The sequence below is a fragment of the Anabrus simplex genome, chromosome 1 (genome assembly GCF_040414725.1).
Source record: "Anabrus simplex isolate iqAnaSimp1 chromosome 1, ASM4041472v1, whole genome shotgun sequence".
Classification (NCBI taxonomy): domain Eukaryota; kingdom Metazoa; phylum Arthropoda; class Insecta; order Orthoptera; family Tettigoniidae; genus Anabrus; species Anabrus simplex.
The window spans coordinates 73,910,252-73,935,383 of NC_090265.1; the positions used below are offsets into that span (position 1 = coordinate 73,910,252).

Consider the following 25,132-nt stretch of genomic DNA (forward strand, 5'->3'; position numbering starts at 1 on the left):
CAAGTGGAAAGAGAAGGGTTATACTGCCAACCCAAAAAATGACTGAAAGAAATTTAACAAAGAACAAACTTATGAACACAAAATTTCTCAAAAAACAGTTCCTTCAGTTCGCACCAGGGTGCACAATTGTAGTTCTTCAGTAGTGCCATCTAGAAGAGAATGTTCACACTTCTCACTACAGAGAAAACAAATATAAATCAGAAAAGACACAGTTCAGAACTCTTCAAAATTTACAATAGCGACATCTTCTGAGAAACTTTAGAGTTAACATGGTTGTTAAAGTTCAGGCTTCCTCCAGTAGAGGAGTTCCAACTGGCGCAATGTTTGAATTAGCGGCGTGGAGGTGTACCGCCCGGTACAATGACAATGGAGTTTATTTACTATCCTTTCCACTTCCTCAAGTGTAATTTCACCAACATCATTTTCCTCCTCCCCATGAGCTTGGCTGTTCACAACACAACCAGGAAGATTTCCTTTTACATTGAGAAGGATGTTCAAAATATTCCCACCACCTCTCCAGTGATTCCCTGAGATCTATAATGAGTTCACCTGAATTACTCAAAACACTGTTCATTTCCTTTTTCCCTCCCTTCCTAAGATTCTTTATTACTGTCCAGAAAAGTTTCCCTGCTGCTTGACCTAGCCTTTCCAGGTTATTACCAAAATCTTCCCACGACTTCTTTTTGGATTCAACAACTATTTGTTTCGCTCTGTTTCTTTCATTTACGTACAAATCCCTGACTGCATCTGCCCTTGCATGGAGCCATTTCTGATAAGCCTTCCTTTTACGTTTACAAGCTGCTCTCACTGCATCATTCCGCCAAGATGTTCACCTTTTCTCATCTTTACACACAGTTTTTCTTAGGTATTCCCTTGCTGTTTCTACTACAGCATCCCTGTATGCCACCCATTCACTTTCTATATCCTGAACCTGCTTACTGTCTACTGTTCGAAACTTCTCACTAATCATATCCATGTACTTCTGTCTAATTTCTTTGTCCTGCAGATTTTCTACCCTTATTCGTTTGCAAACAGATTTCACTTTCTCTGCCCTAGGCCTAAATATACTTAGTTCACTACAGATCAGATAGTGGTCTGTATCATCGAAAAATCCCCGGAAAAGTCGTACATTCCTAACAGATTTCCTGAATTCAAAGTCCGTTAAGATATAGTCTATTATGGATCTGGTACCCCTAGCCTACCATGTGTAACGGTGAATAGCCTTATGCTTGAAGAATGTATTCGTAACAGCTAAACCCATACTAGCACAGAAGTCCAGCAAACGCTTCCCATTCCCATTAGCTTCCATATCTTCCCCACATTTACCAATCACCCTTTCATATCCTTCAGTTCTATTCCCAACTCTTGCATTGAAATCGCCCATTAACACTATTCTATCCTTGCTGTTGACCCTGACCACGCTGTCACTCAATGCTTCATAAAAGTTGTCAATTTCATCCTCATCTGCACCCTCACATGGTGATTACACGGAGACACTTCTAGTCCTAATTCCTCCAACTGACAAATCTACCCACATCATTTGCTCATTTACGTGCCTAACAGAAACTATGATGCATGCAATGGTATTCCTGATAAAGAGCCCTACCCCAGACTCTGTCCTTCCCTTTCTAACACCCGTCAAGTACACTTTATAATCTCCTATCTCTTCCTCATTATCTCCCCTTACCCTAATATCACTTACTCCTAGCACATCGAGATGCATCCTCTTTGCAGACTCAGCCAGTTCTACTTTTTTTCTTCCATAAACCCCATTAATATTGATAGCTCCCCATTGAATTCCACTTCGTTCGCCAAGTTGTTTCCAAGGAGTCCCTCGCCTGTCAAATTGGAGTGGGACTTCGTTACTCCCATAGGTCCGAGGCTTGCTTAAAATGTTCTGAGCTCGGTAAATTCATGAAGCAGGATGCTACCCTACTTGCACATAGTCCAAAACTGGTGAATTGTATAGTCCAAGCCGCTTGAGCACAAGGAGGGCTATGACTCAGGATATGTCCGAGATGCCCACTCCCATTCCATAGCAACTGGTATCCCGACTCTCAGGACCACTTACTAGGCCACTCAGCCGTTGCCCATGGTTCACAAACTAGGACGTGATTACAGTAACCCACACCATGAACCATGACCGTCATATTCAAATTCAATTCAAGGTGCTGACTCTCATTGCTATAACTATTTATTTAGTTAATTATTATCGTAATATATTTTTCATTTTCAGCTACACCAGGGGAATCCAACTCAGCACATTTCTCATCTAAATTTAAGGATGATCCAGTACTGAACAATGGAGCTGGAGACCAAGCTGTTGTACCAACGCACGATGAGAAGAGGCATACAGGTATTTAACTATCTCTGATCTTCATATACGTACATTTTCATTATAGACTGTTATGCCTTTCATCATTCAGTCTACAAACCTATGTGAATTCAGTGGCAATGATTTGTGGGAGCAAGGAGGGGCAGTTATGAATAAAATAAAAAAGTAATTCCATTTTAGCCACCTAAACCTAAGAATGATACAAAAAAAAGCAATTTATACAAAACTTTTTGTCTATTACCTAATTCTTTCCTTTAATTCAGCCGAATATTTTTGAAATACTTAAAACTGCTCAGCTGAATTATGCACGAAATGTCACTCGACGCAGCTAACCGATTTGTACAACAATCAATCAATCACTACTGATCTGCATTTAGGGCAGTTGCCCAGGTGGCAGATTCCCTATTTGTTGTTTTCCTAGACTTCACTGCAGCAAGTAGTGAAGACTAGCGTAGCAACATGTAGAAGCACGATTAGTATCTGAAGGCGCAAAACATTGGTTGTGTACATATGTGATTGTTCCTTTGGTGAAAGTTTTATTGTATAGTGAAAATGAAAATTTAAAAAAAATATATATATATATACTGCAGTGAAGTTGGTAAACTATCAACTTTCACTTCTCAGTCAAAATTTACTACCATTTTGTAGCTACTTTTTTTCAATTTTGTTTTCAACCCCCACTATATTCCCCAGTGTTGTAAACAGGATCAGGTTTACAAGAACACAACTTCACATAGAAATTTACAGGAATAAACATAAAATTGTCTTGAAGCAAAGTAGATAATTAAGCTGGAGGGAGTTTCTGTTTCTATACACTATGTACACTTTGAATGTATTTACACTAGCTTCTATCTTGAAAAGATAGTTCGTAGGAATGTTCAGTTCGTGATAGTTGAAAACTATCAGTTTCACTAGCATTGATTAGCTAATAGAGTTCCTTCTAACTTGAAGTGTCTGAGTTCATGAGCTTGCACCGAATGATAGCTAATTTCACAATTAGAGAATCTAATGTGTGTGTGTCAGAGCCTGAGTGAGATTGGGGATGTGTAGAGTACAGCATCGGGGCTCGACTGGAATAAAGGAACGGGAAATTGGAGCAGTGACCTGAGGTGAAACCTCATACTACCAGAATTCCGTCCACCTGGTCGAGACACATTTTTAAGAGGAGTAGCCTCCGTGTTCGACGTACAGTGTATTCTGGAGCAGGACACTGGGGAGAATCCTGGTGAGTGACAGACAGGGAGCTCCTTTTATACAGCACTCGACGAAACAGGCACGCGCACTGAAGACTGCGCGTCGACTCTCAAAATATCCACGCTTGCATGCGTGCGGCTGGCTGGCGCTGAGCGGAGAGAGCGGAGGACATACAACACCCAGACCCCATGTACTTTTTGTTGTCTATAAATTTTTGTGCCCCCACCTCACTTCCAGTTCCCAGTCTGCTACAATTGTCTATTTGTAACTAGCTCAGTTGCCTCATTTAGTTTGATATTTCTTTTAAAATCATTAAACTAAGTCTTACCACCACTGTCTTGGTCTCACTCTACTTCTCTTACCCTCCATGACCCATGTACATTATTCTCCTAGGTGACCTATCATCCTATATTTGCCCCACATAACCCCACCACTAAAGCCGTTGTATGCATACCACTTCATCCATTGAGGTCATTCCTAACTTAGCCTTTATCTCCTCATTATGACTACCCTCCTGCCATTGTTTCCAACTGTTTGTATCAGCACTCATTACTTTCGTGTCTCTTCTTCTTAACTTATGAATATTATATTCTGAATCCTCCCAGCTTTCACTCCCATAAAGCAAAGTTGGTCTGAAAATGGACCACTGTAAATATAGTTTTGTATATGAGCTGACTTCTTTCTTGCAGAATACTGTTAATTGCTATTGTGAGCTCACCACAATAGATTTTCTGCACCTTGATTCAATTTCACTTACCATACTACTATCCTGGGAGAATACTTCCTAAATATTTGAAATGATCAATCTGTTCCTGATTTGTATTCCCAACCTGACATTAAATTATCTTAGGCTTCTTCTGTACTGACATCACTTTAATCTCTGAAATGCTCCCATATCATACTCACTGCGCTATTTCCAAGATTTAGCTTGATGGCTTTCAGTACAGTCTACCATTAAGACCAAGTCATCAGCATTGGCCAAAATGCTTATTATATTTCCACCTAACTGAATCCCTCCCAGGCACGTTTTACCTTGCAGTTAATTATCATCATCACTATCATCATCATCTGAGCAGTTTCCAAACCACAGGCTGGGTCTGCTTGGAACATATGCCTCTCCATCGTTTTCTGTCCATCCACCACTTGTCTTCTGTCACTGTCGTCCAGTTCCCTCCTCTTGCCTTGATGCTCTTCTTTACACCTTTCAGCCATCTATTCCTCAGTCTTTCTCTATATCTCCTTCCCTTCAACTCCATTTCTAACATCTTTCTTGGTATCCTCTGTTCTCCCGTTCTCTTAACATCCCCATACCACTGCAGCGTTGATTTTTCTGTCTTTTCCTGTTGGGGTACCTCATTTACCATTTCCCGAACTATCTCATTTCTTACTCTGTCCATTCTTGTTAGACCTACTTGACACCTTTGAAACTTCATTTCCACTGCTTGTATTTTACTTTCATCCCTCTCCTTCATCACCCACGTTTCTGATCCATACATCAAAATTGGCACAAAATAAGTCTTGTAGATACAGTAATTCATTAACATCTCTATGGTACATCCCTGTTCCATATCAATCTTACCACACTCTTAAAGAATCCATTTGTACACCTTCTTCTTCCAGTTAATGATCCGTGTAAACTATGAACATCAAAGGTGAAAGATTACAGCCTTGTCTAAGTCCTCGATCTACCTTGAACCAAGAACCAATTCTCTCTGCAGCTCAATTGCCAACATAAATGCCTTTGATTGCAGGTCACAATGTACCCATCTGATAATCCCCGAGTATGGAAAACAACTTTTTCCTTGGTACTCTGTCATCTGCCTTCTCTAGATCTATGAAACATAACTGTCTATTTCTCTTCTAGAATTTTTCAATTACTTCACACATACTGAAAATCTGATCTTGACAGCACCTCTCTGGTCTGAAACCATAATGGTTTCCATTCAACTTACTCTCAACCACTAACTGCACTCTCCTTTCCAAAATACCACTGGACACTGCCTGGTATAGGTACTGATCAATGAAATATCTCGATAATTGTTGTAATCCTTCCTGAACCTTGTTTATAGTCATAGATAAGCACAATTACTGTTTTCATCTAATGAGAATGTACCTTACTAACATGCCATACCAATCTTATTATTCTGTGAAACTCATCCCTGTCTTCCCACTATATTTCACCATTTCAGGTCTAATTTCATCTATTCCTGCTTTTTTTGACAATGGGGTTTATTTACCGTACTTCCCACTTCCCCAAGCATAATTTCATTATCCTCTTCCCTATGAGCTTGAATGTTCGCAACATCATATCCTTTTATGTTGAGAAGACTTTCAAAATATTTTGGGGGATATACTAAAGACAATGGGTTGGGATATAGTACCATATCTGAAGTACTTATTTGATTATTGTTTGCATGAAGGAGCTATACCGAATGAATGGAGAATTGCTGTAGTAGCCCCTGTATATGAAGGAAAGGGTGATAGACAAAAAGCTGAAGATTACAGGCCAGTCAGTTTGACAAGCATTCTTTCTGATTCTATTTGACATGTTTGCAAAATTAATAACTGGTTCAATAGAAGGTAGTTCGGGCTTAGGAAAGGTTATTCCACTGAAGCTCAACTTGTAGGATTCCAACAAGATATAGCAGATATCCTGGATTCAGGTCAAATGGACTGTATCGCGATTGACCTATCTGAGGCATTTGATAGGGTAGATCATGAGAGACTACTGGCAAAAATGAGTGCAGTTAGACTTGACAAAAGAGTGACTGAATAGGTGGCTATGTTTCTAGAAAATAGAACTCAGAGAATTAGAGTAGGCAAAGCTTTATCTGTCCCTTTCATTAAGAGGGGAATTCCTCATGGCAGTATTATTGGACCTTTATGTTTTCTTATATATATCAATGATATGTGTAAAGAAGTGGAATAAAAGATAAGGCTTTTTACAGATGATGTTATTCTGTATAGAGTAATAAATATGTTACAAGATTGTGAGCAATTAAAAAATGACCTCAAAAATGTTATGAGATGGACAGATGAGATGATGATAAACGGGGTTAAAAGTCAGGTTGTAAGTTTTACAAATAGGAAAATTCCTCTCACATTTAATTACTACATTGATGGGGTGAAAGTTCCTTTCTGGGATCATTGTAAGTACCCAGCCCTTAATATAAGGAGAGATCATCATTGGGGTAATCACATATATATGATTGCAAATAAAGGCTACAGATCTCAGCACATGGTTATGAGGATGTAAAGTATGGTTCCAGTGTATGGGACCCTCACCAGAATGCTTGATTCAAGAACTGGAAAAAATCCAAAGAAAAGCAGCTCGATTTGTTCTGGGTGATTTCTGACAAAAGAGTAGCGTTACAAAAATGTTGCAAAGTTTGGGCTGGGAAGACTTGAGAGAAAGGAGACGAGCTGCTTAACCAAGTGATATGTTCTGAGCTGTCAGTGGAGAGATGGCATGGAATAACATCAGTAGACGAATAAGTTTGAGTGGTGTCTTTAAAAGTAAGAAAGATCACAATATAAAGATAAAGTAGGAATTCAAGAGGACAGATTGGGGCAAATATTTGTTTCTAAAAAGGGGAGTTAGGGATTGGAATAACTTAGCAAGGGAGATGTTCAATAAATTTCCAATTTCTTTGCAATCATTTACAAAAAGGCTAGGAAAACAACATATAGGGAATCTGCCACCTGGGCGACTGCCCTAAATGCAAATCATTAGTGATTTCTGGTAAGACCCCAACTAGAGTATGGTTCCAGTGTATGGGACCCTCACCAGGACTACTTGATTAAAGAACTGGAATAAATCCAAAGAAAAGCAGCTTGATTTTTTGTGGGTGATTTCTGACAAAGGAGTAGTATTACAAAAATGTTGCAAAGTTTGGGCTGGGAAGACTTGGGAGAAAGGAGACGAGCTGCTCGATGAAGTGGTGTGTTAAAATTTACAACTAATTTGTTGAAAACCACCTGTTCAATACTTTACAGTCTTTATGATTATGATATAATCATCCTATAAAGATTGTTATGGTACATGTTTCACATGCCTGTGTGGTATGTTCCGAGCTGTCAATGGAGAGATGGCATGGAATGACACCAGTAGATGGCATTATCAGCCATAAATTCTATACTCTAAGTCAGAGCTCTGGAATGAATGTTGTATTTAAAATTATCCTTAGAAACTAGTTTTTTACAATGATGTATAAGAACATTAAGGTCACATTTTGGATTGAATTGGTTAATCTTGTCTTAAAGGTTAAGGTTTATCATATTTGTGTTCCAATCTAATGGAGACAATGAAAAAATAATATTAATATACATAATATTGATACTAGGTTCACAATTGAAGTCAAATAGGAGTCAAAATATTTACAACAGGTTTTTCAGTATGTACAAGAAATCAATACGCTTAGCTTAAAATGATTAATTTGTGAATTAGCTAAAATCTTCCATAAATTAAAATCCTTTCTTTGTTAAAACAAGAGTCTTTATTAATAATATTTGAAATAAAATATGCTGGCTGGATAGCAAGTATAGCAGGTGAAGAGTGCTTGATCAAGTCTCATTCATATGATAAGTTATTCCATCTTCCGTTTAAATATGCAAGTGTGCTGCCTATGTGGTATGTTCTGAGCTGTCAGTGGAGAGATGGCATGGAATGACATCAGTAGATGAATAAGTGAGTGGTGTCTTTAAAAGTATAAAAGATCACAATATGAAGATAAAGCTAGAATTCAAGAGGGCAAATTGGGACAAATATTCCTTCATTGAAAGGGGAGTTATGGATAGGAATAACTTACCAACGGAGATGTTCAATAAATTTCAAATTTCTTTGCAATCATTTAAGAAAAGGCTAGGAAAATAACGGATGGGGAATCTGTCACCTGGGCAACTGCCCTAAATGCAGATCAGTAGTTGATTGATTGAAGAATTCACTTGTCCAGCGATTCCCTGGGATCTACTATGAGTTCTCCTGATTTACCCAAAACACTACATTTCCTTTTTTCCCTCCCTTTCTTACTTTCTTACTGTCCAGAAAGGTTTTTCCTGTTACTTGACCAAGCCTTTCCTGGTTAATACCAAAATCTTCTCATGACTTCTTCATGGATTCAAAAATTATTTGTTTCACTCTGTTTCTTTCATGTATACACTATTCCCTGCCTGCATGAGTCCTTGTTTGAAGCCATTTCTGATACACCTCATTTTTACATTTACAAGCTCTCTCTTCATAATCCCACCAAAATTTTTGCTTTTCACCATCTTTACATACACAGTTGTTCCTAGACATTCCCTTGCTGTTTCTTCTACATCAACCTTGTAACACAATTCATTTTCCATAACCTGAAACTGCTTACTCTCTGCTGTTTGGAACTTTTCACTAATCATGTCCATATACTTTTGTCTAATTCCTCGTCCTGAAGATTCTCTGCCCTTAATTATCTGTAGACAGATTTCACTTTCTCTGTCCTAGGCCTGGAGATACTTTGCTATAGATAAGATTTTTTTTTTTTACAATTTGCTTTAGGTCGCACCAACACAGATAGGTGTTGCAAGTGATAAAAATCATTGTTGTCCGTATTGAAGATACTGAATGTAGGATGCTAAAAGTTTTTTAATGTGTTACCTATTCAATACATATAAATTTTTAAACATTAGGAATTTATTATTAATTCCATGTTTAAATGTTTAAAAATTTATATGTATTGAATAGGTGACACATTAAACCCTTTTAGCATCCTACATACAGATAGGTGTTATCGTGATGATGGGGGAGGAAAGGGCTAGGAGTGGGAAGGAATCAGCAGTAGCCTTAATTAAGTTTGCCTTGTGTGAAAATGGGAAACCACGGAAAACCATATTCGGGGCTGCCAACAGTGGGATTCGAACCCACTATCTCCCAAACACTGGATACCGTCTGCAGTTAAGCGACTATGGCTATCAAGCTTGGTACTAAATGTAAGATCATGGTCTGTATCACTGAAAAAATCCCTGGAATACCTGCGCATTCCTATGATCATGATTTAAAAGTTGGGCATGTTTGTAACCCCCCTTATGCAGAAGAGGTACACATAATACCGGTATAAGTTACATATAAAACACGTAATGATTTAATAATCCAAAATAACAAACCTGAAAGAATAACATCAGCCAATGATACACTAGGAAAAACATCTTGAATTTCAACAACACACACGCGGCTACGCAGGGTTATCAACATGACAACTAGAGAAAGGATATATGGGAAGCAGGCCGGGAACTGTACAGAGGACAAGATCTTGCGTGACGTTATAGGGAAAGAAACATGAGAGCATTACCCTTTAGTCTAATTTACTCAACACGTTGAATTTTCACAAGGTATAAAGACGTCAATTAAAAGGATAACATCATCAATTAAGAAAAAGGTTAAATCGCACTACGAGGTTTCTATCCATGTTTCTTCAGAAAAGTAAATATCTACACCATATTACAAATACATTTAAATAGATGAGCATAACTTCGACGTTGACATTTACAAGGAAAATTTAACAGGGAATATAACATAATTACAAACATTTTACAAGACAAATAAAAAATTGTTACAAGGAAAGAAAACAATGGAAATTAAATTTAGCGCAGAGGCCTATAGAGGAGCAGTTCTCTCCTAATACACATCAGTGAGGGATGCATAGCTCAACAGGTGTACACTAAATTGACGCGGAATTACTGGAGGCAACTCGGAAGGAATATTAAAATTTACATTTACAGAAAAGGTTAATAAAAGGAATTGCCTCCCAAACAAATGATATGCTTAGCTGATGAACTAAGGCATTACAAAACCAAACGGTGAAAACCAGGGTGTAAAGTGAACTCGGAACAAATGAATTTACATTTTAATTTAACACTTGAGAAAAGAAACCATGCTTATCCCGGGATAGCTGGAGCCGCTGAGCGGACCACCTTACAAGGTGCATCCGATCGTTAAGACGTACGAAAACCAAAGACACTGAACAGAGCCTTGCTCCTGCTAAGGAGCCAAAAGGCTGGAAATTGAGAAACACTCCAACAGCCAATCAGGGAAGCTACCTATGATTTGATCTGAAATTTTCACCAATACAAATTAATGTTATTTTCACCAATGGTATTACAGCACCATATATGGTAATGTGGGAAATATATTCTAGAGGTTTCGATTGCGAAACTCAACGATTTTGTGATCGAAGCCTCCACGTGGCAACTACAGGGTGATACAAAAAATGGGATACAACATACATATTACTGGAGATTTAGAATACTTAAAATCAATGTCAATGTGTTTTTTCCTTTTAACACTCCATTATTAAATAAATATAATTGTCTCTTCTGTGAGTCCTGAAAATTCTTTAAAATCACAAAATTTCACCAGAAATGAAACACACAGAAATTTACAGCAACCAAAAAAATTATTTAAATGCTTCAAAAATGTCAGTTCCTTAGTTTATTTCAATGACGGTTTCATGATAAGTCAAGAATTAAATGATTCCACCGACTATGAACTCACCACTGGTGACATCATCCACCGCCGAATCTCGAGCTCTGCTCGATAACAAATTAAAAAAAAAAAAAAAAACGCTTTACATTAAATGGCGGTTTTAACTGGAGGTCTGAATTTTGTGAAAACACACTGATGCCAACACACCACCCACATCTTGATGCGACTTTTACTAAGAGTATCTTGGAAGCAGAATTTCCTAAGCTCGACCACAGGTATTGCTGTCCATAGGATCGCTGACATTGGCTGCCTGCCAACACAGTTTCCCTTTTCAGTTCCACCAGGGTCGCCAATGATGCTTCATTTAGTTCACTCAAATAGCAAACTAATAGTGAACATGTAGTAAGATATGGCGCAGTACTGGACAACTGCCACCACCAAGAATTCTGCTACAATGCACTCCCAGGATGGATGCAAACAGGTCAGGAATTTATAGTGCCCCTTCCAACAGGCATGACAGGTTTCCTGTCTGGACCAGGTAATAGTGATCACTGGAACAGAGATCAACCACAGCAGAAAAGGAAGTAACACAGGAAAAGTCATAGCCTCGGTTATGCAGGAAAGTCTCTTGAGAAACATTAGACCGAAGGGTGGGTTTTCAGTTTTTTTGACTATTACTATTATAACAGGAACTGTGAATATCCGTGTGAGGAAGATAACCTCGCCCCAAATATCTTTGGGAACTCCAAGCCCTCCCACGGCAAGCATGTATAAAAATTTACCAAACATAAGACACCAAATAAAATTAGGAAAGTTTACTGGAGTTTACCTTAATACCGGAAATTTTTTCAAGGGATCCTTAGCAATGACATGAATGAAAATCTTAACCTAAAGAACATACTAAATAGTAAAAAGGAAGAATTACTGTATGCATTCTTAATCACTCTAGGATAAGCAAATAAAACAAATAAGGGAAAAATTTAGGATGTTGCAAGAGAACTCAAAACAGACAAATTACTTCATTACATTAGCTTGCAACCATCTACAATGAATTGAGGTTAGTAAGTCACTATTCATTTGTCGTGACATGTGTTCATAAAATGTTTGCATAGATAAACGCACATTATGTATTACGCGTTATACTGGTCAAATTAAGGCACAATTAAGCTAGGAATACCAAATCAAATCATATTACTTTACCAACAGGAACTCAAAAATGAAAAACTAAAGCAATGCAAGAGTGTGCATACAGAAATCCAACTCACTGATATAAATAATAAAAGGCACAAGTAACACCTTCATACCAGAGACTATCAGTTAACAGCATGACACACAAGACTATACCAAGCTCATCTCTCCTCCGACACATGACATACACAAGACAAGTGCGACAACTCCTGAATCAGCATAACCAATAAATGGTAAAAGGCACGAACGACCTCAATACTGACTCCCCTCACATGACATTTCCAAAACACAGCACACACGCACACAAAAACACCTGTGGATGACACATCAAGTAATACTCACAATAGAAAAAGGACAGAACATCAGAACATGAACTCAAGTACAGTTGAACTTATCACACGACAATGAGACTCTTAGGGCCAATATCGTACTCCCAGGAGAGGAATGGCCTCTCAGCACCTTAAGCCCTAAGTCTCAGTACACACACATGTGCCTTCCCAAGGCACCCAAGACAAACACACAATTATTTGCAAAGTGGTAGGACAGATACAGCCTGGCTACCCAAATTTAGAACCGTTCTCAGTCTAGAGAATCCCATTCTTCTTCAAATTGAGTATATAAATTTTGAAGACATGAACCTGTAATGCAAGAAATTTTAACATTGAGTAAATCGAACAAGACAAAACAAGCAGGAAAATTAACTGACCGGCTTAGCTAAATCGTGATACCTTCAAAATTCCACTAGTGACAAATCTAAAATAACAGAAACGAAAACCTTGACAACCTGATAACAAGCATTAAGGGACAAAATTTTGAAAATAATTTACTATAAACCCCAAATTCACGAACAGAAAGACACTCAAAGAGATTGATGAAAACGAACTTTAACCTCAAAATTTGCGAACAGAAGAACACCCGAAGAAATAGACGAAAATTTACTAACACTAACCTCAAAATTGTTGCCAAAAATTTACGAACACACACATTTCAGAAAATCTAGTAAGACTTCATGCTAAAAATTGACCAGAACACACTGATCACTCACTACAATTCACACCTGATTCACACTACAATGTACGTAGTCTGGAAGAAACACAAGATTACGACACGAGTAATTTTATAAGATGGTAAATGCACGCGCATACTCGAGGTATAGGTCAGTAATCAGGTATCTCTAACAGATAATCACATCAGCTGTTCAAAAGATAACATGCAGTGAGACAAGGAAGACAATATTTAGCACGATTTCGCAAAGTAGTTTAAAGCAACAATCAATCAATCAATCAATCAATCAACACTGATCTGCATTTAGAGCAGTCGCCTAGGTGGCAGATTCCCTATCTGTTGCTTTCCTAGCATTTTCCGAAATGATTTCAAATAAACTGGAAATTTATTGAACATCTCCCTTGGTAAGTTATTCCAATCCCTAACTCCCCTTCCTATAAATGAATATTTGCCCCAGTTTGTCCTCTTGAATTCCAACTTTATCTTCATATTGTGATCTTTCCTACTTTTATAAACGCCATTCAAACTTATTCGTCTACTAATGTCATTCCACGCTATCTCTCCGCTGACAGCTCGGAACATACCACTTAGTCTCTCAATTCTTCCCAACCCAAATATTGCAACATTTTTGTAATGCTACTCTTTTGTCGGAAATCACTCAAAACAAATCAAGCTGCTTTTCTTTGGATTTTTCCAGTTCTTGAATCAGGTAATCCTGGTGAGGATCCCATACACTGGAACCATATTCTAGTTGGGGTCTTACCAGAGACTTATATGCACTCTCCTTTACATCCTTACTACAACCCCTAAACACCCTCATAACCATGTGCAGAGATCGGTACCCTTTATTTACAATCCCATTTATGTGATTACCCCAGTGAAGATCTTTCCTTATATTAACACCTAGATACTTACAATGATCCCCAAAAGGAACTTTTACCCCATCAACGCAGTAATTAAAACTGAGAGGAATTTTCCTATTTGTGAAACTCACAACCTGACTTTTAGGCCCGTTTATCAACATACCATTGCCTGCTGTCCATCTCACAACATTTTTGAGGTCACGTTGCAGTTGCTCACAATCTTGTAACTTATTTATCACTCTATAGAGAATAACATCATCCGCAAAAAGCCTTACCTCCGATTCCACTCCTTTACTCATATCATTTATATATATAAGAAAACATAAAGATCCAATAACACTGCCCTGAGGAACTCCCCCCTCAACTATTACAGGGTCAGACAAACAAATAATCACTCAGATGTTAAGTTCAAAACACACGTATCGAAGAAAACTTGAAATAATCAAACATGTTGAAATTTATCGAAGAAGACTTTCGGAACATGAACACAGTACACGAAATGTGAAGATATCACTTTAGTACAAAACACGTGGTCAAACGAAACCTTGCCACAGACGAAAACTTATTAAAATTAATGAAACCAAAAAAACTTGTTACAAATAGTGACCCACCATTTCCTCCAACCATTAATTACAAGGTACGAAACACCGCAATACAGACTGCACATCGCAGCACTAAAAAGACGTGATTTTTAGAACTCGAGCAAGAATTATGAAAGACAAAACCGGGAAATAAGAATACACACGTAACAATAACAACCAAAAGGAAACATGTCATATATTAATTTTAAAACCGCCACGTGGTCCTAATGGCATGAGATCAACATAAGACAAAACTGTTAAAATTTAAAAATAATATAATGAAAGGTAGCAGAATATTAACAAGAAATTACGTTAGGAGATGATACCAGGTTATTTTAGGTTAGTTAAAGGTTACTGCTCTCGCATTTCTTTCTTCTACAACCACGCTCTGCTACCAGATGTAACCCCCCCCCCTCCTTATGCAGAAGAGGTGCACATAATATAAGTTACATATAAAACACGTAATGATTTAATAATCCAAAATAACAAACCTGAAAGAATAACATCAGCCGATGATACACTAGGAAAAAGATCTTGAATTTCAACAACACACACGCGGCTATGCAGGGTTATCAACATGACAACTAGAGAAAGGATATATGGGAAGCAGGCCGGGAAACCCTACAGAGGATGAGATCTTACGTGATGTTGTAGGGAAAGAAACATGAGAGCGTTACCCTTTAGTCTAATTTACTCAACACATTGAATTTTCACAAGGTATAAAGGCATCAATTAAAAGGATAACATCATAAATTAAGAAAAAAGGTTAAATCGAACCACGAGGTTCCTGTCCATGTTTCTTCAGAAAAGTAAATATCTACACCATATTACAAATACATTTAAATAGGTGAGCATAACTTCAACATTGAAATTTACAAGGAAAATTTTACAGGGAATATAACATATTACAAACATATTGTGTCCAGAAAAATTACAAAGTTAGTCATGAAACAATACACAAATGATGTCAACAGTATTATTGCAATTTCAAGTACCTTTTTGAGTGATGTGAAAGACAAAATCAATAAACATGGCCTTTGTAGTGATTTCAACGCTGACCAATCAGGGTTCAGTTTTGAATTGCATGGTGGCAGGACATTATCAACCATCCAATCAATCAATCAATCAATCAATCAATCAATCAATGATCTGCATTTAGGGCTGTCAACCAGGTGGCATATTCACTATCAGTCGTTTACCAGGCTTTTTCTTAACCCTCCAGTACTAACATCCGGTCTCCGAGACCGACCGCCAAATTATTCTCCTCTAACTTTAGTGCGCATGCTTCGCTTATTTTTTGCTCATTGGTACCTTCAAATCGGTCAGTTTACTTATTGTTGCGTGAATGTTAAATGCCTGGCTCAAGTTCTTAGCAAGAATTTCTTTATTTTGGTCTCTAAGAACGAAGTTAGTACTCGTTGCTCAAGTTCTTAGCAAGAATTTGTTTATTTTGGTCTCTAAGACCGAAGTTAGTACTCGTTGCTACATTCTGCTGGAAATGAAACGAAATGATTTATGAACCTGAAGAAGAGTACGTGCTGAAATTACTACTGGAAATTGAAGAGAACGACATGGCTGCAGAAGATTTTGAAGATTTTGTGGAAGAAGAACTCCTTTAACGTTGTGAAGAAGAAGATTTGGAGTCGGAACGGGATGTGGAGGAGATGCAGGATGATCAAGATACTGATAATGGGACTCTACATAACAAAAACGGCAACGTAATGTTCCACACCTTATTGTAAAAGACAGTGTCACAAAATGAAAAAATGCATATTCCTCCTCAAAATGTGAGAACTCGCTCAGTGAATCTCCTAACTCATTTACGTGGTGTGAAAGGACTGGCAAGAAATGTTACTTCTATTGTAGATACATGAAACTGCAATTTTGATGCTAGAATTCTGCACATCCTGGTCGATTGCACAAATCTTTCTATAACCCGTGAACCTTATGACCAAGAATATCGAACTGCAACACCTACTGAGAGGAAATGAAGGCTTTTTTAGGTCTCTTGTACCCTTCTGGTGTTCTTAAGACAAACAATTTAAACGCAACGGACTTATGGAAAACTAACGGTACATCAATTGAGATGTTTTGGCTCACTGTGTCACTGGAGAGGTTTAGGTTTCTGATGAGCCACATTAGATTTGACAACAAAGAAACGAGATTGCACTGACAAGAATGAGATAAATTGGCTGCAATTCGGGATGTATTTGAAGTTTTAGTGGCAAATTGTCAAGTTAACTACACTCCCATCTGGATATATGACTGTTGACAAAAAACTTGAGGCTTTCAGGGGAAGATGTGGTCTGCCAGTACATCTGAGGTAAACCCAATAAATATGGGATTAAAATCTCTGCATTAGTATGTGCTAAAATGTTTTATACATTAAATCTTGAGGTATATGTTGGTAAACAGCCCAATGGCCCATATTCTGTTGATAACAGTGTGAAAGCAGTAGTTGAAAAATTAGTGAAACCTGTTGCCAATACAGGTAGGAATGTGACCTTGGACAATTGGTTCACTAGCATAGAATTATCTGAAAGTTTGTTGAAAAGCCATAAATTGACTTTACTTGGTACTATAAGAAAAAAACAAAATGCAGTTACCTTGTGAATTTCTGGAAGGCAAAAATAGACCCGTTAGCTCCAGCATGTTTGGGTTCCAGGAAAATTCCACCCTAGTATCATACATTCCCAGAAAAGGGAAAAATGTGCTGCTTTTCTCCACAATGCATTGTGATAACAAAGTTGACCCCACCATTGATAAATCTAAAATGATCATATTGTATAATGACATGAAAGGGGGTGTTAAATGTGGTTGATAAGCTTAGCTTAGTGCCATACAAACTTGGTGTCCTGGGTTTGATGAACATTGCTGCTATAAATGCTTTTGTGATAATGAACAGCAACAATCCTAAAGCTAATAGAAAGCTAATATAAGGTGAAGAACTTTCTTAGAAACACTGGCATTCGATTTAATTGGATATCATCTAAAAAGAAGATCCATAGTCAAGCAAGTTCCAAGACTGGCGCTCGAATGAGAATTCAAGTGATCTGTAACATTCCAGCTGAGAACATGCCGGTGCCTCCACAGGAGGAAAAATCGCATGGTCAGTGTGCATACTGCGACTCAAAGAAAAATTGTAAAACAAAATACAAGTGCTATTTGTGTGGGAAGTTCATGTGCTTGGAGCACATGGTGGTTGTTTGACCAACTTGTTCTGAAAACAAAGAATGAACATCGTGATTGACTGTGACTGTGAATTGTTCATTGCATCTTTGTAAGAATTGTTACTAAGCAAGTTTTCTATTTAATCATTAGGAGTGTTTATTTCTGTGTTTGTTTTCTAGTTAATCATTATGAGTATTTATTTCTGTGTTTGTGTCTCCTGACAATGGTGAATTTATTTGGTTTTCCTCTTTATTGTTAACAGCAACAATGCAAGGCTTAGTAATCAATTTTTGGAGTGTGGTTTCTCTTTAATAAATGATTCACTTGCTTTAAAACATAATATGAATACTTATAACTTCGGACTCACAGACTAATGTTAGCACTCACGCTAGGATTTGTCATGTTAGTACTGGAGGGTTAAACATCTTCAAGAACTTTATTGGACATAATAATTTTCCAGCTAACTCACTCCTGGTGGCCAGCATTTTGCCCACAGTGCTAAATTGGGCTCATCAGTCGGTAAATAGCACACCTACCAGATGCTAGTGCATACCATGGAGGCCACTGAGAAAGCTATTTAGAGCTACCGGCAGTGCCAATGCACTATGAGAGACTTTGTCTCATTTTCAAAAATTGATGCCTACCTGGTATAATATATAGTATTGAGAAAGGTGGATCTGATTATTTTCTTTGTTTATTGTATGTTGGTACTATAAATTTACTCATTCAGGACAAATATTTCAGGTTCCATATGGGAATCAATATCTATATCATTCAAAGAACTTGGTAATTTACCGAACATTTCCCTTGATAATTTATTCCATTCCCTTACTTCTCATCCTATAAATGAATATTTTCTCCAGTTTGTCCTCTTGAATTACACAAATGTGGAGTAAGACTGTATTAGCAAATGCACAATCACTCAGCGCATTGACGCACAGCTGCACTGTGCGACCTGTTATATCAACAGATAGAAATCTCTTACCAATAGTTCATATTGGTTTGAAAAAAAAAATCCATTTTAGCTTAAGGGTTAAGAAAAGCTTATTCAAAGTCCCAAATCCCTACGAAGTTTTCTCTAAATCTGGGAAATTAGACAAAAATATTTTTCAAGAGTGGCTAAAAATATATTTTCCCAATGTACCTGATACCAGTGTGCTTATCCTTGATTCATACATAAGTCAGAAAAAGAACAATATTAAAATGGTACAAGGTGAAGGAAAATAAGTATTTATCAAGACGATTCTGAAGTGTGCTGTGGGACCCATCCAGCCTCTTGTTGTTCACGGATTCTGTTATGGAAACAATTAATCAAAACTTTCAACGATTTTGTTTTTATCCACAGTCTCAAACTATCTCGAATCAAATGATTGTGGTGCAAGACTTGTTTATGCCTTAACCACTTTTTCTGTGGTATTCATTTCTATGATGTGTACACTGAATAGAAAGTGCACTGAAAGTACTTTATTCAAGCAATAGAATATTTATTGCAAGTAAAACAGTTTCTACAGCAATAACTGATGTTTTCCTTGCGTGATAGTGTGTCGGTGTTTACATACTGTACATGTACACAGGATCACATGGTCCCATTCACCGCATGGAGTGGCAATTACTGAGTCTAGGGAAGTAATGTATGTGTGAGAGAAGAAGAGTGAGAGCGTGGCAAACGAACTGACTGGCCACGCTGCCTCCACCTGCTTCCCGGCTCACTCCCGTCTATATGGTGCTCAAATGAACAAACTTCGACACCCCAAAACAGGTGCTAAATATATTATACATCCAGTTTTGATATGGCTAAATAAAACATTCCTACTGAAGTCATCGTATCAAATCACAATCGGATTGGAGACTTATAGATGAAAGGGATTTCTTGTAAGTTAAAAAATGAATTAGAAGTGGGAGATTGCAGCTATAGCTTTGTGTCATTAATCTGTCCAAAAGACTTGAAACAATGGGTCCAGAACTCTGTACTTTGCATATGTTACACCTGTCTGTTAATCTGTATGGAACACTATTTTCAGGGTAGCCAACAGTGGGGTTTAAACCCACTATCTCTCGACAGCAAGTTCACTGCTACATGAATAGCCAGTTCACATGGTAGGGTATGGCTTGGTATAGATTATCATTTTGAGGGGATATACAACTAGATATCTCCTCCCCTTTCAGGCATGATAGTTGATTGATATTGTCATGAGCTTTTCTAGAAGGCAATGAAAAACCACGTCCTTGTAGTTTGAATTTTATGTATGTTGTCTGGCTACGATCAGTGTATCAACAGTCATTTAAAACCACAAGCTTGCTTACTTAATTATTGACATCATCATTCAACCAATTCCGAGGTTAGAAGTTAGCGCACATTTGATTTTTTTGTTGTTACTCCATGCAAAGGGCTTGAGATATTGAGGTCTAGAAACCCATACATGGCATGTGTTATGCCTGTTTGTTAATCTGTATTGTGTCTGTATTGATGTGTGTATTTTTACTCAAATACATTACCATTACATTACTATTCTAGTATTCATCTAGAGTTGAAAGAGGGAAATTAGGAAAAAATACTTCTAGGATGACCAATATTTTGTTATTTCTGCTGTTAATTGTGTTACCTGCACCCATTCCAGTCCTTCAAACCAGTCTTAAATTCATGACAGAGCCACTATTCAAACTTGGATTATTCTGACCCCTGGACTATGAAGGTAGACCTGATTCTATTATATTGAACTGCATATGATAGAATCTGTGGGCTGTTCATCAGTAATTATATTAGGAACACTGTGTTATGTAACATGCAGTGATCAGTTTTATAGATTTACACAGTTTATATCAGGACTTGTATTGGTTACTTATCCATATTGGAATTGTTCTTCATAATTCAAAGCTTCATCATATCAAAGTATAAACAAAGGGTTTGTTGTAACAAATGTGGTAAATTTTCTTCCAAAGCTAAGAGAGAATATTTTGTTTCAGGAGATGAATGTGTGGATACATTACCTAACTGTCATCTAGTGGTTCAGGCTCGGCTTTGCTTGTTATACAAGTTTTATCGCACCAGCTGCTGCCATTCCTGCCGCAAGAAGATTTAATTTCAGTCACTTCCCTTTGTATCTTCTCATTTCTTCAAATTGCGAGTTTGTGAAAGCTATTGCTACAAGATGAAAAATTTAAAAAAAGATTAATTAACTCCTGTAGTCACAAGGTGGTACATAAGCATGTAATTATTATGTGCAGTAAATTTCAGCCAATGACACCTTGTTTCTTGTGAAGTAGACTGATAGAAATATCACACTTGTACAGTAGCATTTATTGTCATGTTCAAGTCATATTGTTGTAAGTCCCCATTTCATGTAAGTCGTTACTTCAGATGTAATTTAGTTGTATCTCCCACTAAATTACTGCATAGTATATCCTAATTTATACCACTATAAGTTACCATTATTCAGATTTTTATACTATATTTTATCTTATAAAGGGAAGGGTAGTAGACCAATTATAATAATTTTACTGGCAATTATTCATATAATCAAATTAATGATGGCATATACATGGTACCTTGGATGATTATTAGAAAAATGGAAACATTTCTACATGCTTTATAGCAAAAATTCCTATAATATTCCTCTATGTTTCCTAATGAATGTTAAATAGTTCATGAATTCGTCAAATTTAATGACAGTGTTACTTTTTCAGGGAATTAAAACAATAACCGAAAGAGGTGTAGTGTTGTCCAGATGAAAAGTTACTTATTTTAAAACAAATGAGGAGGAATTCCATTTTACCAAGAAAGATTTTGAAGTAAATATGGATATGATTCATTGGATACAAAGCACCAAATTTTCTATATTGACTGTATTTGTGTCAGAAATCTTAGTTCTGCAAAATGTTTAATTCCCAAGAAAACTTATTCATCTCTCACAATTTTGTAACGCTTTTACATTACATGGGGTGAGATACATAGAGTAATTAATTTCCCTTTATCTATTTTATACATCAGAATGAGGTAACGTTGAGTTACCATTGTTGCATATCAGGCAGAATATCGATTAATATTCTTACAATAGAATGAATAGAACCTATTTTAAAATTACTGCTTCAACATATAAGACTCAAAATGTTATTATTAAAAGTTTTGAGGACATTCATTTATTTACATCTAGAGTGGTATATTAGCAATGAAGGAGATACTTGAAATCAGTGACTGTTTCATGTTAACTGTTTTCTGAACTAAGTTGTACTGTTGTATATTCATAAGAATCATGTAGTGTATTATATAAATGATTTGTTAATATGTAGTCATTCAATTCATACTACAAATAGCATTGTAAAAATCCATCGCTTTCATGTCAAATCAGTTTTCAGAAGACAATGCACTTGGCATATCCTTATTGCTTTGCATAGTATTTGTGCCAAATATCCTTCACTTCATAATGTCTAATTTAAATACTGATTTTAGAGACTAGTGAGTTGTCTTATGGATGAAGGACTCTGTACCACTTAATTGCCTGTAGGCTGTGCAAGTGTGAACATATTTGTATAAATATAACCTCTGTATGGACATCATTTTAAGTCGATTGTTGCGGTTGTGAAACGGAATCCAGCATGTCGAGTGATCACGCAAGAATAATAAGATGGTCATAACAGTTGGAGAAGAACAATACTTTTCGCTCCTAGCTAAGTGAAGTGTCAGCAATATCTCCAAAATCAAAATAGTGGAACTAGTTTTGAAATGGTTGTTTCTGAGGCAGCAAATGATAGCAGCGAGAGAGAAATAAAAATAAAAAAGAGAGTGCAGAACAATCCAGCTGGCTCATTTCGATACCTGTGCATGTATGTGTGTGTGTACATATATATTAATATAATTTAATAATATATTGTTTGTGCTAGATATATGTTATTGGTATGCAATACTGAATTGCATTCATGTTTTTAGCTTCTATGTGTAATTAATGTCATTTCTTATGCTGGAAGATGCATTCAGACAAATTTGCACTGTCGATTGGTATCATTCATATTCTTTATTTCCACAGTGAATATGACTACCTAGTGCTAATCAGTATTTCAGTATTTGGGAAATATAAGCAAAGAGATGTCTGTATGATGACTTACTTCTGTGACTAGTTCCAGATTCATCTGTGCTCCTCTGTGATATCTTTTAATAATTGTACCTATGTTTAATCATTGTAATGTCTTCCATTAAATTCTGAATATTCCATCTTAAGTGAGTTTCCATTTCACCAGCGGAGGAGTATTTACTGTTACTCAGTACATAGTCATCCCATGCACTTACTTAATTTTACTTTGGTTGTCATTTTTAAATCCAAATACCTAATTTCTTTCTCATATACACAACTAAAACACATAAGGTTCATAAACAAATTATTATAAAGTTTTATACCTGTGATATTCAAAAGTATACCAGGGAGGTCTGATAACCAATGCAGACAAAATTATGTTCCTTTTTAAATTTAATATGCACTTTCAGCAGTCTCCAAGACTCTTCACGTTGTGTTCAGATTAGTGTTATTTGTATCGATGTATGCTGTCCTGTTGTTGTTAATGCTGTACTGTTTGGAATATAAGGAAAAGATCTGTAAAACTATTACTTTCAAATTCACATAGCGTACCAGCAGTGTATTTAGCCATCATTAGGAAAATGTCTGTTTCTCAATTATTTATTTCTCATCAAGAATCAATATGTAAATGAAGATTTCAAGAGTTTAATATATGCTTCATTTATTTTTTAATACTTGTGTTACTTCCAGTTTCCAAATCAAATGAACTGAGAACAACATTTTCTAAAATCCTGAATAACATATGCAGACTAAAATTAAAATTTCTCCAACATTTTATTTAAGTATTCATCATGATGGAAGCATTTCCAGCATTTATCAGTCATATCTAATTCATAAAGCAAGTGAATCTCTTCTCAGTAGGTGATGCACATATGCTAAGGTTATGACAGTATTAGGAAAAGAATGGTGTGTTTCATTAAGGATGTAGACATTCACAAATATTTGTATCAATGCAATGTGGCTTCAAACGAGAATGAAAGCCATTTTATCATTATTGTCTGTATAAATATTACTTACTGTAAAATATTAGCACAAACAAGAAACAATAAAAATGAAAGATTTTAATATTGTGAATAAAGGTTTGAAGTCCTAATTAATCTGTTATTTCATTGCTTTAATTAATATACCATACTACAGCATCCAAAGGAGATACAAGAGTCATCCATGAATCCCACTTTTATTTATATAATTATCTGTCATTTGAACAATGGGCTATATGGCATTATGTGAATTATTTGTTGTAAAATGATTTGTAATATATTTATTTAAAGCAAAATATCTTGGAATATATTGTTGGACATTTACCATTACATCCTTTATTAATATACCAATATTTAACTTCCAATATCATAACAGAAATTGTCTCATGACTCCTTACTTTAGTTTGGTTGCTACCTAAGAAACTACACAATTCACAAATTGCAAGTTTGAATCCCAATATCCTGACCATATTTTTTTTCTGAGTTATTTCATATTCTTCCCAGACAAATAATGCAATTGTAGGAATGAAAACATTCCCAGTCCTGTTGTATTTTCTATATTTCTGACTTAATGAACCATATGTAGGCATGTCTACACCTTAGTCTTTATAAGTATTTTAAGTATTTGCATTATAAGTATTTGTTAGTCCCATTTCCTGATAAGAAATTGAGTGAGGTGAGAAGAAATGATATAGTACTATTTTATGGCCCTTTCTGTCACCAACCTCAGTTGAGGAGCTAACAAAGACGAAATACCCCCTGTGGGTGGGTAACACAGATGAAGAATACACCCACGGTTTCCCCTGCCTCTCGTATGAGGTGACTAAAACAGGCGACTAAGGGATGATGCAATTAGAACCATGAGACTACTTGTGATTAGTAGCATAACGTGAGGAATATCATGGGTTGACGTTACATGCTATTAGTACCACCATGTTAGAAACACCATGGATCTACGTTACCTAGGAGTAGTACTCTTATGTGAGGAACACCATGGTCCGGGATTTGCTTGTGATTAGTGCCATCGTGTGTATCCCACCAAGGTTGGGAGTGCGGGTACTTGGCTCGTAAACTAATGTCCATGCGAGGGAAGGTGCCATACGCTCCACTGGAATGTGTCGGTTCCCCTGTGTTCAGAATGAGTCTGCATTACCTATGAGTAGTACCACTATATGAAGAATACCACGGAAATACCAGCACCTGTGAGTAGTTCCACTATGTGAGGAACACCACGGGTCTGTATTGCCTGCAAGTGGTGCCATTATGTGTGACATACCATGAGTCTGCATTACC

General features: G+C 36.7%; 1 protein-coding gene across 1 annotated transcript in view; it reads left to right on the top strand.

Moving 5' to 3' along the window:
• Window positions 1-24,149, top strand: part of LOC136886273 (thrombospondin type-1 domain-containing protein 4) — a 173,242-nt gene extending 149,093 nt beyond the window's left edge. Inside the window, exons 13-14 of the mRNA XM_068229310.1 lie at window positions 2,237-2,356; window positions 20,758-24,149. Coding sequence (XP_068085411.1) covers window positions 2,237-2,356; window positions 20,758-20,873 — 236 coding nt within the window. The 3' untranslated portion in view covers window positions 20,874-24,149. The remainder of the gene's footprint in view (window positions 1-2,236; window positions 2,357-20,757) is intronic.
• The last annotated feature ends 983 nt before the right edge of the window (window positions 24,150-25,132 follow it).